Source organism: Salvelinus namaycush, unplaced genomic scaffold (assembly GCF_016432855.1).
Source record: "Salvelinus namaycush isolate Seneca unplaced genomic scaffold, SaNama_1.0 Scaffold1304, whole genome shotgun sequence".
NCBI lineage: Eukaryota > Metazoa > Chordata > Actinopteri > Salmoniformes > Salmonidae > Salvelinus > Salvelinus namaycush.
This window is the reverse complement of record NW_024058014.1, coordinates 8221-22564: the sequence shown is the minus strand read 5'-3', so window position 1 is coordinate 22564 and position 14344 is coordinate 8221. Positions and strand designations below refer to the sequence as shown.

General features: G+C 42.7%; 1 protein-coding gene across 1 annotated transcript; it reads left to right on the top strand.

Moving 5' to 3' along the window:
- Positions 1-1167: 1167 nt before the first annotated feature.
- LOC120036324 (lutropin-choriogonadotropic hormone receptor-like) lies at positions 1168-13759 on the top strand (the record flags this gene model as incomplete). The annotated part of the gene is made up of 11 exons (XM_038982800.1): positions 1168-1349; positions 1670-1741; positions 7420-7494; positions 8439-8513; positions 8686-8766; positions 9100-9177; positions 9542-9610; positions 10158-10232; positions 11943-12131; positions 12429-12662; positions 13648-13759. Coding segments are annotated over exons 1-11 (1242 nt in total), but the record flags the coding sequence as incomplete, so codon positions are not given.
- Between the last annotated feature and the right edge of the window lie 585 nt (positions 13760-14344).

The following is a 14344-nucleotide window of genomic DNA, read 5'->3' as shown; positions in this document are numbered from 1 at the left end:
GTCAAATGAGGAGATGAGCAGTTATTCTCTAGAGTCTACGCTGTTGGGGGAGTTATAAAATTAATTATGGAATTGTTTTAAGATGGTCATACTATGGATTATTTAGCTATTTGATTTTGAATTTTAGGACTATATATTATAAATATATCAAATATTTTTTGAAGTGTTTGTCCTATATCTAGGAGATTTAAAAAAGCTCCGGAAATATATATATTTTTACACATATTTAACCTCTTTTTTGGGGTAGACACAAAACTACCTCCATACTTCCATTTGTTTTTTAAACCAGTACTGGTAACCTTTATGGATTGTGGGGGGTGGTAGAGCAAAACGGAGAACATCATTGTATTGGTGAGAATGTTATCTTTCCACAGTGGGGTCACATTAGTTTGTAGCCCAAACGGTTCAGACTTTACAAACAGAAGTTGGCATGTAGATGGTACAGACTTCAGAATAATCATGCGGGGCTTGTGGGAGTCATAAAGTAAAGACCACTATCGTGAGAGTGGGAGTGGTCATATTTTTTTGTAGGCCAAACCGTTCCAACTCTACAGCCGTTTTCGTGAAGACCGATTTTCGGATGTCTTCATTGTCTGACAAACACCACTGTAGCTCAGCCACTTTGCACCGCAGATGCGGAAGGCCGCCATAGGTGGGTGAGATGGATTGAGACACCGCCCATGCAACAAAAAAAAATTCTCTAGCTTAAACTGACTCTTGGAGGTTCTAAGGAAGGAGTCCACTGCTTGACAGGCCTGAAGGTTAAATTCATGAGGGTTATATAGCCACACAGCTGCCTCGCCAAGGTTTCATACACCCCTCATAAAACCACACTCATGTTCACATGATTTAATGTATAACACATTAAACTGCCATGAATTGGGGTTGGGGGGAGAGTAGAGTGGTTATGGTGTGACCCTGTCAGGACTGGGCTCTAACTGTAACCTTGTTGAGTGCTGAGTGACTAATGACTGAGTGACGCACACAAGATACAGTAGGTACAAGTACAGCACGAGCGCAGGCAGGTGGAAACGATACCAGTCCTCTCTTTTCTCCTCTTTGTCAAGTAGTGCCTGAGGACGGTTTTATTGGTTTTCTCTGGAGAAAGTGACAGTTGGGGGAAGGGGGGAGCGGTTGACAAAGTGCCCAGGTAGCATAGACTACAGGATGGTTCCAGTCCCGCAGACGGTGTGGGTTCTTCTCGCGCTGTCCGGTGTCCTGAATGTGCGCTCCTGCTGGACTTTTACTTGTCCTTCCATTTGCGAATGTTCAATGAAGAGCGATACATGTTCCACAAACGGGAGAGAAACGGGAGAGAAACTCAGCTGCACGAGGGAAACGCAACTAAGGTCCCGAGTCGCTCCTTCGTTTATTCGAAACTTGTAAGTAGCCTACAATTCTATTCGGTTTTTGAGGAGGAATTGTGCAGATATTTTGAAATTATAGCGTTAATATGTATACAGTGTTTGTTAAAATGCACGTTTGTCGAGCTGATTATTTATGATTTGTTTATTTATTTAACCTTTCAATGCAACCAGTCGATTAAGAAACAAATTCGTATTTACAATGAGGGCATCAGTACAGTACCTACTGGTGGGCTTTGCCTTCATCATAATACCTTAGGATACACGTTTTTAAAACATGTTCTTTCTTTGTGTATTATTTTTAGAAGACTAATTCATCTGCCATTGACAGAAGTTTCAAGCAATGCCTTCAGGGGACTGATCAACGTGTCCAGAATGTGAGTTTCAATCAATCAATTAAATGTATTTAATAAGCCATTTTCACCCATGACATACAGTTGAAGTCGGAAGTTTACATACACCTTAGCCAAATACATTTAAACTCAGTTTTTCACAATTCCTGACATTTTCGAGTAAAAATTCCCTGTCTTATGTCAGTTAGGATCACCACTATTATTTTAAGAATGTGAAATGTCAGAATAACAGTAGAGAGAATTATTTATTTCAGCTTTTATTTCTTTCATCACATTCCCAGTGGGTCAGAAGTGTACATACACTCAGTTAGTATTTGGTAGCATTGCCTTTAAATTCTTTAACTTGGGTCAAACGTTTCGGGTAGCCTTCCACAAGCTTCCCACAATAAGTTGGGTGAATTTTTGCCCATTCCTCCTGACAGAGCTGGTGTAACTGAGTCAGGTTTGTAGGCCTCCTTGCTCACACATGCTTTTTCAGTTCTGCCCACAAATGTTCTATAGGATTGAGGTCAGGGCTTTGTGATGGCAACTCCAATACCTTGACTTTGTTGTCCTTAAGCCATTTTGCCACAACTTTGGAAGTATGCTAGGGGTCATTGTCTATTTGGAAGACCCATTTGCGACCAAGCTTTAACTTCCTGACTGATGTCTTGAGATGTTGCTTCAATATATCCACATCATTTCCCTCCTCAAGATGCCATCTATTTTGTGAATAGTCCAGTCCTTCCTGCAGCAAAGCACCCCCACAACATGATGCTGCCACCCCCGTGCTTCACGGTTGTGATAGTGTTCTTCGACTTGCAAGCCTCCCCCTTTTTCCTCCAAACATAATGATGGTCATTCTGGCCAAACAGTTCTATTTTTGTTTCATCAGACCAGAGGACATTTCTCCAAAAAGTACGATATGTGTTGCAAACCGTAGTCTGGCTTTTTATGCCGGTTTTGGGGCAGTGGCTTCTTGCTGAGCGGCCTTTCAGGTTATGTCGATGTAGGACTCGTTTTACTGTGGATATCGATACTTTTGTACCTGTTTCCTTCAGCATCTTCACAAGGTCCTTTGCTGTTGTTCTGGGATTGATTTGCACTTTTCGCACCAAAGTACGTTCACCTCTAGGAGACAGAACACGTCTCCTTCCTGAGCGGTATGATGGTTTCGTGTTCCCATGGTGTTTATACTTGCGTACTATTGTTTGTACAGATGAACGCGGTACCTTCAGGTGTTTGGAAATTGATCCAAAGGATGAACCAGACTTGTGGAGGTCTACCATTTTTTTCTGAGGTTTTGGCTGATTTCTTTTGATTTTCCCATGACGTAAAGCAAAGAGGCACTGAGTTTGAAGGTAGGCCTTGAAATACATCCACAGGTACACCTCCAATTGACTCAAATTATGTCAATTCGCCTATCAGAAGCTTCTAAAGCCATGAATGACTGTGGAGTGGAACACCATGGTGTCCAACACCATAGTGGAAACTGGCCACTAGGGTTAACAGTGAGTGCTGTTACCTTCAAGTCGATTTCGGTTTTGCTATGACGTTGTGGACGGGAATGGCGGATGGGCGTAAGTTTGAATCAAGTGATAGAAAGTCGTTTTTAAAATATTTGTTTTAAGCCTATCCCAAACCTTAACCCTTACCTTAACCATTTGGAGTTAATGCCTGAATTTAAGAATTTCGAGTTAACACCTGATTTAAACCTGACCTTAAAAATGTGTAGTTAATGCCTAAACCTAACCTTAAACAGTTAAAAATTTGATGTTTGGAATTACTTAGACATTGACGTTTGAGAAAAATGTATGAATGTCTAATTCTGATGTGAGACTGTGAGAGATGGTAGGACAACAACCTCTCCATCAACGTCAGCAAGACATAGGAGTTGATCATGAACTACAGGAAACGGAGGGCACACCCCTATTCACATCGACGGGGCTGTAGTGGAGCGGGTCGAGAGCTTCAAGTTCCTCAGTTTCCACATCACTAAGGACCTATCATGGTCCAAACACACCAAGACAGTCATGAAGAGGGCACTACAACACCGCTTCCCCCTCAGGAGGCTGAAAAGATTTGACATGGGCCCTCAGATCCTCAAAATGCTTTACAGCTACCACCATTGAGAGCATATTGACTGGCGGCATCACCGCTTGGTATGGCAACTGCTTGGCATCCGATCACAAGGTGCTACAGAGGGTAGTGCATATGGCCCAATCTAAAAATTGTTAGACTCCAGCCACTCAAGTCACTGAATGTTTTCTCTGCTACCGCACAGCAAACAGTACCAATGCACCAAGTCTGGAACCAGCAAGACTTTGAACAGCTTCTACCCCCAAGCCATAAAACTGCTAAAAAGTGAACTAAACAGCTACCCGGACTATCTGCATTGACTCTTTTTGCACTAACTTTTTTGACTCATCACATACGCTGCTGCTACTGTTGACCATCTGTCACTTTATTCCTAGTTATATGTACATGTCTACCTCAATGACCACATACCCCTGCACATCCACTCAGTACTGGTAGCCCTTGTATATAGTCAAAATATTATTACTCATTGTGTATCTATTATTACTTTTATGTGTTTTACTTTTCTATTACTTCTCCATTTTCTTTCTCCCTGCATTGTTGGGAAGGGCTCGTGATGAAGCATTTCACTGTTAGTCTCCACCTGTTGTTTACGGAGCATGTGTACCTAAGGACAGGGAAGGGGTCGGGGGACCACCACCTCATTACAGTTACATCCATATCCCATCCACCCCAATGCATTGCATTCATAACTGAGTCATACACTCATCTGGGGTGACATCTGGGCTGACAGCTTTACCCCAGCTTGGCTTGAAGTCAAGGACCCCTAGCTGCTCACAAGCCAACTAGTAAGACTCCTATTATGGTATTTTATCACGGGGGATGGCTTAATCTTGCCTGGTTCCAGATCGGTTTACTCTTACCTGTTTCCTATCGTCAGGGGACCAGGTTTACCCTAATCTGATCTGCTCAGGATGCAGCTGTCCCCTTATTGATAACTCAATTAGTGACTGGTTGAGGTTTTGATTGAGGTCTATTCCACCCCTCTTAGCTATCATTATCTCTTTATATGAGTTAATCAGTTAATCATTGAGTAATATTGAACCAAACCCTGCGTGTGTTATAGCTCGCTAACAGTCTGTCATAATACGTTGATCATTGAGGAACATGGCAGACTGCCTGTATTGCTCTACTGAACACTCTCCAAGAGAAGTTCACCCCAAGCTTATGAGCTCATCAAGGTAAGGACAGAGCAGACACCACATGTATTCCGGTCCACATCTACAAGGTTACCACTTACTCCGTGGCCCAGTTACCACTTGGAATTCGGGTCCAGAAGTGGATATATAGTGGTATATCGATAAAGTAAATTTTACGCTCCCTGAGCCAGTGTTACCTTGCAACTCACAAAATGTTACACTGAAAAATCAACACTAGGGCCTAGATTCAATCAGATCAAGCGTTTACCAGCGTTAACCAGCATTGGCCGACATCCGCATAGCAGATGTTTTGGCGTGTTGGAGGTGTAACAGCGGTAAGAGCTGACGTATCGGTGAGTGGATGCTTTTGTGTCACATCCCACTCCCTTCCTTATCATCCCTCCCGCGTTAGAAGTCACAACCCACTCCCTTCCTTATTTTCCTACTGCGTTAGAAGTCACAACCCACTCCCTTCCTTATCATCCTACTGCGTTAGAAGTCACAACCCACTCCCTTCCTTGTCATCCCTAGCATATTAGAAGTCACAAACACTCCCTTCCTTATTATCCTACTGCGTTAGAAGTCACAACCACTCCCTTCCTTATTATCCTACTGCGTTAGAAGTCACAACCACTCCCTTCCTTATTATCCTACTGCGTTAGAAGTCACAACCACTCCCTTCCTTGTCATCCCTAGCATATTAGAAGTCACAAACACTCCCTTCCTTATTTTCCTACTGCGTTAGAAGTCACAACCCACTCCCTTCCTTATTATCCTACTGCGTTAGAAGTCACAACCACTCCCTTCCTTGTCATCCCTAGCATATTAGAAGTCACAAACACTCCCTTCCTTATCATCCCTACCATATTAGAAGTCACAACCACTCCCTTCCTTGTCATCCCTAGCATATTAGAAGTCACAAACACTCCCTTCCTTATCATCCCTACCATATTAGAAGTCACAACCACTCCCTTCCTTGTCATCCCTAGCATATTAGAAGTCACAAACACTCCCTTCCTTATCATCTCTACCATATTAGAAGTCACAACCACTCCCTTCCTTATTATCCTACTGCGTTAGAAGTCACAACCACTCCCTTCCTTGTCATCCCTAGCATATTAGAAGTCACAAACACTCCCTTCCTTATCATCCCTACCATATTAGAAGTCACAACCACTCCCTTCCTTGTCATCCCTAGCATATTAGAAGTCACAAACACTCCCTTCCTTATCATCTCTACCATATTAGAAGTCACAAACACTCCCTTCCTTATCATCTCTACCATATTAGAAGTCACAACCACTCCCTTCCTTATTTTCCTACCACGTTAGAAGTCACAACCACTCCCTTCCTTATTTTCCTACCACGTTAGAAGTCACAACCCTTCACTACATTTACATTTAAGTCATTTAGCAGACGCTCTTATCCAGAGCGACTTACAAATTGGAAAGTTCATACATATTCATCCTGGTCCCCCCGTGGGAATTGAACCCTGGTCCCCCCGTGGGAAATGAACCCACAACCCTGGCGTTGCAAGCGCCATGCTCTACCAACTGAGCCACACGGGACTAGAAAGTGTAGGGACTAGAAAGTGTAGGCTCTATAGATTATAGAAATAATGACTCCAATGTCAACCCATTGATGTTAGGCTAATGCATGTTTTGTTTCATCCAATGGCAGTGTCCGCGATAAGGTAACGCAACGAACCGCTTGTGGATTTGACAGTTCTAACACAGTTCCACCTCGGACACCTCCAAAATAACTGCTATGTAAATCTGATTGAATCTAGTCCTAGGTCACACTGGCCAGTTTGCTATTGCGGAGTTCAGATGGTCTTGTCTTGTCATGGATGACTCACATTGGCTGGACTCACTCACTTTCCTCCAAGGATGATGATGCTCTGAAATGGCTTTTTAATCGTTCTCCAAAAGTAACGCTAATTAAGATGGTATACAACAACTTAAGAGGGAAGGTACATACACACACACGCAGGGCTGAGTGAGAATATAAGCATAGTGGGTCGCTAGGTTTAATTATTCTCTGGTTTAAGATGGAATCTAAAATGGCTATCTAAATGGAAAGTGTTGGTTAATTACAGATCAGTCGGCGGTACGGTGGCTTGGAAAGGTCAAACGTAGGGAGGTCAATAAAAAGGTATAATTAACACTAGAAGAAGGGGGCTGAGAAGGTATGGGAGGTTGGTTTGGGATGGGGGATGGGTTGGAGGGTAGCAAGGGCATCATCAGGAAGACAGGAAACAGTCAAGGGCATGTCACTAGAGCCTTCCACACTGCATTTCTTAGTTTTTTAAAGAAGTGACATAACACTTCTCTTCCTCTCTGAGCCTAGTCACCTTGGCCTCATCACAATACTTCTTATTTCACTTTTCCATTTGCAGTCTACGCTCTGCATAATCTCTATTTGATGATTAAGGGATATTCCTTTAGAATGGGAATGTACATTATGCTGTGTATTTTTCTGCCACAGTGAGATCTCTCAGAGTGACTGCATCAGGAACATAAGAAACCATGCATTCCTCTCTCTCCACAGCCTGGCTGAGATGTAAGTGTCTCACCCACACACACACACACACACACACACACACACACACACACACACACACACACACACACACACACACACACACACACACACACACACACACACACACACACACACACACACACCAATTACAGAACTTTCATCTCAAAGTTGTCAAGGTTTCAGTTGGTGAGATAACGTTTTGTTCCATTGGAGGCCATGGATTAGACTGGGTTGTCTCCTTCTACCCTGATAAGTTCTGATGTTACTGTAATACACTGGTTAATGTGAAGATTTGTGGTTCATTGAACCTTGAATGAGACATTATCTAAATCCATTAGTCTGCCTTGTATGAGCCATTATCTAAATCCATTAGTTTGCCTTGAATGAGTCATTATCTAAATCCATTAGTCTGCCTTGAATGAGCCATTATCTAAATCCATTAGTTTGCCTTGAATGAGTCATTATCTAAATCCATTAGTCTGCCTTGAATGAGTCATTATCTAAATCCATTAGTTTGCCTTGAATGAGTCATTATCTAAATCCATTAGTCTGCCTTGAATGAGCCATTATCTAAATCCATTAGTCTGCCTTGAATGAGCCATTATCTAAATCCATTAGTTTGCCTTGAATGAGTCATTATCTAAATCCATTAGTCTGCTTTGAATGATCCATTAGTCTGCCTTGAATGAGCCATTATCTAAATACATTAGTCTGCCTTGTATGAGCCATTATCTAAAACCATTAGTCTGCCTTGAACACAACAATGCATGCAGAATATAATTGATTTACTTAATCCTCTTCATTCCTAGATATAACATTACTGTAACAAAAACATTTAAAAGTATGAGTTACAAGTGCACTCATGAGTAAAAATATATGTTACTTGATTGGGCTATTGGAAATCAATGTTAACTTTTTTTTAAATAAATGTTAATATTGTTCTCTTTTCTGTTATTCCTTAGACAGATACAGAACATCAGAAATCTGATCAGTATAGAGAAGGGGGGCTTCACTGATCTGCCCAGGCTGAGATACCTGTAAGCTTTTATTACAAGTACAGTATATTGATAGTTACCATACAACTGTAATTCCAGGTACAATACCTGTTTGTCAATGTTCAATTTTATCATTTTATTTATATATACATTTTTACCTCTGTCTCTTTCTTCATCTCCTCTTTCCCACCTTCTCCTCTTTTCTCTCTCCCAGGAGTATCTGTAACACAGGAATAATACATTTTCCTGACTTCTCCACCATGTCCTCTTTGGTGATACTGGATAACTTCTTCCTGTACGTATCCAGAACTTGACCCATTTGAAACTGGATTACAAGTTGATGTTGGTCTACCTTATATTTTAAGATCATATGTTATGATAATATAGCTACACCCATTTTAAGATAATATACACTCAACCCCAGTGTTGCCCTGCAATTTCAATTCCAATTTTTTTCACTGAAAAGGAACTGAACCTGGTCTGTGACATGACATGTTCAGTGGCCAGGCACTGATATTTAGTATCTCTTCTCTGCTCTTTGCTTCTTTCCGCTCTTCTCTTCACTCACCTCTCCTCTTCTCCTCTCCTCTCTTCTCTCTTATCCTCTCCTCCTCTTTTCTGTGTGCAGTGAGCTGGGAGATAACATGCATCTCGACAGCATACCTGCCAATGCCTTTCAAGGTATCACAGAGGAGAGTGTGTACATGTGAGTATCAGTACAATACTATTACTTATTTACAGCCATACTCCAAACAGCCATACTTTCTTGAGCAAATGACTCGTTTTGTGGGCTTTCATTTTCTCAGCACGTGTTTAGATCATTGATTAGAGAATTCTCTCATCTAGGCGTTTCAGGTAGCCTAAGAATCGTTTCACTGCTGATTTCATTTAACCTCATCTAATTGGTTGCGGTAACCATTATAATTGTCATTGAGTCCAGGTTTAGGACAGCACCTGTAAATTATGTTTTTTAATCATTTTCTGTTGTATGTCTGTAAGCAATTGTAAATCGGTGAAGCTGACCTTGACAACCAATTCAAATTAAATGTTTAGAAATGTTTTTCTTCCAGGAAAATTATAAAAAATGGATTCAAGGAAATCAGGTCACACGCTTTCAACGGAACAAATCTGGATAAACTGTATGTATTCCCCTCAAACAATCAACATTTTCTCCGCTGCTGCTGAGTTGCAGTTCTTACAACAAAGTGCCTGAAACACACACACATACTCTCTCTCAGCAGGAGCTGCTGTTGTGATTTTTTCTAAGCCTTGTTTTGCTGTTGTTTAAGAGTTGTGTGGAAGGCTTGGGTTAATCAAAGAAACTCAATGTACCAGTAAATAAATGTCTTGTGAGACAAAACATTGATTGGGTGCCCCGTTGTTTACTTTACCCCCTTGCCACGCTGAGGCGTTAGCGGCGTCTTGGTCTCGCCAGAATCGCTTTCAAGGAGTCTAAACAAACAAAGCTTAGTAAGTTAGTTAGTTGAGATGAGGATCAGTTGGGCATCCATAGAAAAGTGTAGGTTTTAGAGAAGAGAAAACAAAATGGTCAAATATCAGAATCCAAAAGCAAAACGCCCATATTTTACTCATTTATTGCAAGGATATAACTGTCATGGCTTGTGCTCATCTGTGATGAAGACAAACATGACCTCATCCCATGTATTTGACGGTTTTCTTGTGTAGGATTCTGAAAGGCAACAGGTATCTGAGGAACATCCATGAGGATGCCTTTGAGGGGGCCTCAGGGCCAACTATGCTGTAAGTGAATACTTTCTTTGACAACCATAATGTAAAATTCACCTTCAATATAATAGTCCATTCCTATAATATAAACGTCCTTCCTGCCACACTGACCTCCACAGAGCCCCAGTATTTCCTGTTTCACACCCTTCCTGCCACACTGACCTCCACAAAGCCCCAATATTTCCTGTTTCACACCCTTCCTGCCACACTGACCTCCACAGAGCCCCAGTATTTCCTGTTTCACACCCTTCCTGCCACACTGACCTCCACAAAGCCCCAGTATTTCCTGTTTCACACCCTTCCTGCCACACTGACCTCCACAGAGCCCCAGTATTTCCTGTTTCACACCCTTCCTGCCACACTGACCTCCACAGAGCCCCAGTATTTCCTGTTTCACACCCTTCCTGCCACACTGACCTCCACAGAGCCCCAATATTTCCTGTTTCACACCCTTCCTGCCACACTGACCTCCACAAAGCCCCAATATTTCCTGTTTCACACCCTTCCTGCCACACTGACCTCCACAGAGCCCCAGTATTTCCTGTTTCACACCCTTCCTGCCACACTGACCTCCACAGAGCCCCAGTATTTCCTGTTTCACACCCTTCCTGCCACACTGACCTCCACAAAGCCCCAATATTTCCTGTTTCACACCCTTCCTGCCACACTGACCTCCACAAAGCCCCAGTATTTCATGTTTCACACCCTTCCTGCCACACTGACCTCCACAAAGCCCCAGTATTTCCTGTTTCACACCCTTCCTGCCACACTGACCTCCACAGAGCCCCAATATTTCCTGTTTCACACCCTTCCTGCCACACTGACCTCCACAGAGCCCCAGTATTTCCTGTTTCACACCCTTCCTGCCACACTGACCTCCACAGAGCCCCAGTATTTCCTGTTTCACACCCTTCCTGCCACACTGACCTCCACAGAGCCCCACTATTTCCTGTTTCACACCCTTCCTGCCACACTGACCTCCACAGAGCCCCAGTATTTCCTGTTTCACACCCTTCCTGCCACACTGACCTCCACAAAGCCCCAATATTTCCTGTTTCACACCCTTCCTGCCACACTGACCTCCACAAAGCCCCAGTATTTCCTGTTTCACACCCTTCCTGCCACACTGACCTCCACAGAGCCCCAGTATTTCCTGTTACACACCCTTCCTGCCACACTGACCTCCACAGAGCTCCAGTATTTCCTTTCACTACCTATAACTGACAATGTCAAACATACACATTAGTTATACATTTAATAAAGATTACATAGACACAACATCTGACTACTGATCCATTTTTATCATAGTTTTTTTATTAATCAATATATCGGAGTTTAACCATAACATTTGTTGTAATATTTGTTCTACCTTTTCTGGAGGATAAAACTGAAATTGTAACCAGCTTTGTATGGCTTGTTTAAGAAAGGGTGATAATTTCATTTTCAATTAGTTGGAAATGAGAAGTTGTAATCTGTGTGAAGGCAAAAAAGCAATTTTTGAACAAAGGATGAGCTTTCATTTCTTTTCATCCATTGCAGCTTGACCCTACGTTCCTCTCAACTGTGTGATGTGTGCTATCGGGGGGGGGGGGGGGGGGGGGGTAAATGAAGAGAACAGAAGACAATTTTAAATTGTTTGCTATAACTATGGACAATTAAGTTTCTACTGTAAAACAAATTATAATTACATTTGACTCTTGTGTTTACTGTATGTTTGTTGTCCAGTGACGTCTCCTCCACAGCTCTCCACACCCTCCCCCGTCGAGGCTTGGGACATTTGAAGGTCCTGATTGCCCGTTCTACCCCTTACCTGAAGACTCTACCCCCTCTGGAAAGCCTCCTAGAGCTAGAGGTGGCAGAGGTCACTTACCCCAGCCACTGCTGTGCCTTCCACACCTGGCGACGCAAACACAGGTAGGTACACATCACATATTGGTACACACACAGTTTGACATTCAAGAGTCTACTATAACCTTCCTGTTTTTCTCCTTATCCATCCAAAGGGAAAAAGTTGTCCTTGCACTCTCTCCGAACCTCAGAAGGCTGTGCGATGACGATAAAATCATGTAAGACAATTATTGCACCATGTATCAGGGGAAAGTTCTGTACATATGTAGCGGTCTCTATTGACAGGCTGTTTTTTAACCATTGATTTTACATTTTCTTTTCTTTTTTTGGTATCAAATTCTCTGCTCCATGTTGTCTTCCCCTTTTCTACAGGGACCTCTCAGCAGACAATGTAACAGACCTGTACGACATCAACCTCCAATACCCAGACCTGCAGCTGAGCCTGTGTCCTGGACCCTTCCAGTGCACCCCGGAGCCGGATGCCTTCAACCCCTGTGAGGACCTGCTGGGGTACTCCTTCCTCCGCGCAGTCACCTGGCTCATCACTGTGTTCGCTGTGGCCGGGAACATGACCGTGCTGATTGTACTGATCACCAGGTAAAGGGTTTTGACTAGGTGGTGTACAGCTACGACAGGAAGTGACTTAGTAGCAGGTTAGGAAAACTTACGCAGCAGGTTAGGAGAATGAATGGAGCAGGTTAGGATAATTAGGTTAAGGTTAGGAAAAGGCTTAAGGTTAGCTAAAATAATCTCCTAACCTGCTACTGTCACGTGTGAAGGATCGGGAGACAGGCGCAGGAATGCGTAATATTTGTTTTTATTTCACCCAAATTACAGCGTGCCATGTAAAGGCACAGGGACGAAGACCAAACAAACACGTATACAAAACATGGGGTTGAGACCCAAACAAAAGAGTGAGGAGTACCTCGAATAAATACACAAGCGCACAATGATGCCACACGGGACGAGACCCGTAATCATCTGCGCAATACAAGCGGCACGAAAGCCAAAACAACAAGGCACAGGTACTCACAGGCACAACGGACATTGGAACAATAATCGACAGCCCAATGGAAACCAAAGGGCAGATTTATACAATTACAATCAGGGAAATGGGGACCAGGTGTACGTAATGACACAGTTCTGGAGGGATCCGTGACAGCTACAAAAAGCAGCAAAAAAAAAGAAGCTGTAGCTGTATTCCGTCTAGTCACAACCCAGGTAGAGAGAGAGAACATCGAGATGTATAATACACGAGACTGGCTGGCATAGACCCACATAGTTTTAGAGTGTGGGGATAATGGCAGCCATCTTAGTAAGGGATAAACCAGTCCAATTGGAATGAATGGATTGTAATCTATTTAATTCTATGGGAAAGAACATGCTCAACTCTTATCCACATTACAGTGTGTGGTTTACTAAGACATGTTGCTTAAATGAGATAAATATAATTAAAACAATATGGTTAAATAAAGGTGAAAAAAAATCATTAAAACACTATCATTAAAACAATGTTTCAATTGCGAAATATATTCAAGTGATTGCTGATCTTTTTAACATTTTTGATCATTCTCCTCACCAGTCACAAGAAGCTTAATGTCTCCCAGTTCCTGATGTGTAACCTGGCCTTCGCAGATCTCTGTATGGGGCTCTACCTCCTCCTCATTGCAGCCATGGACTACCACTCCCGCAAGGTACGGTAGTGGTAGTCCACCCACCTACCACCACTTACCACGACTCCTAAACTGCTCCAGAGGGGCTGCACTCTGGCTGACCCTGTGATGCTTGCTTTCCAATGTTTATACACTGTAGAAAAATATATACACACAACATGTAAAGTGTTGGTCACATGTTTCATGAGCTGAAATAAAAGAGCCCAGAAATGTTTCATATGCACACAAAGCTAATTTCTCTCCAATATTGTGCACAGATTGGTTTACATCCCTGTTAGTGAGCATATCATTTGCCAAGATAATCCATCCACCTGACAGGTTTGGCATATCAAGAAGCTGATTAAACAGCGTGATCGTTACACAGGTGCACCTTCTGCAGGGGACAATAAAAGGCCACTCTAAAATGTGCAGTTATGTCACACAACACACTGCCATAGATGTCTCAAGTTTTGAAGTTGTGTGCAGTTGGCATGCTGACTACAGGAATGTCCACCAGAGATGTTGCCAGAGTTTTTAATGTTAATTTCCACAAGCCGCCTCCAACGTTGTTTTAGAGAATTTGTCAGTACATCCAATCGGCCTCACAACTGCAGACCACGCCAGCCC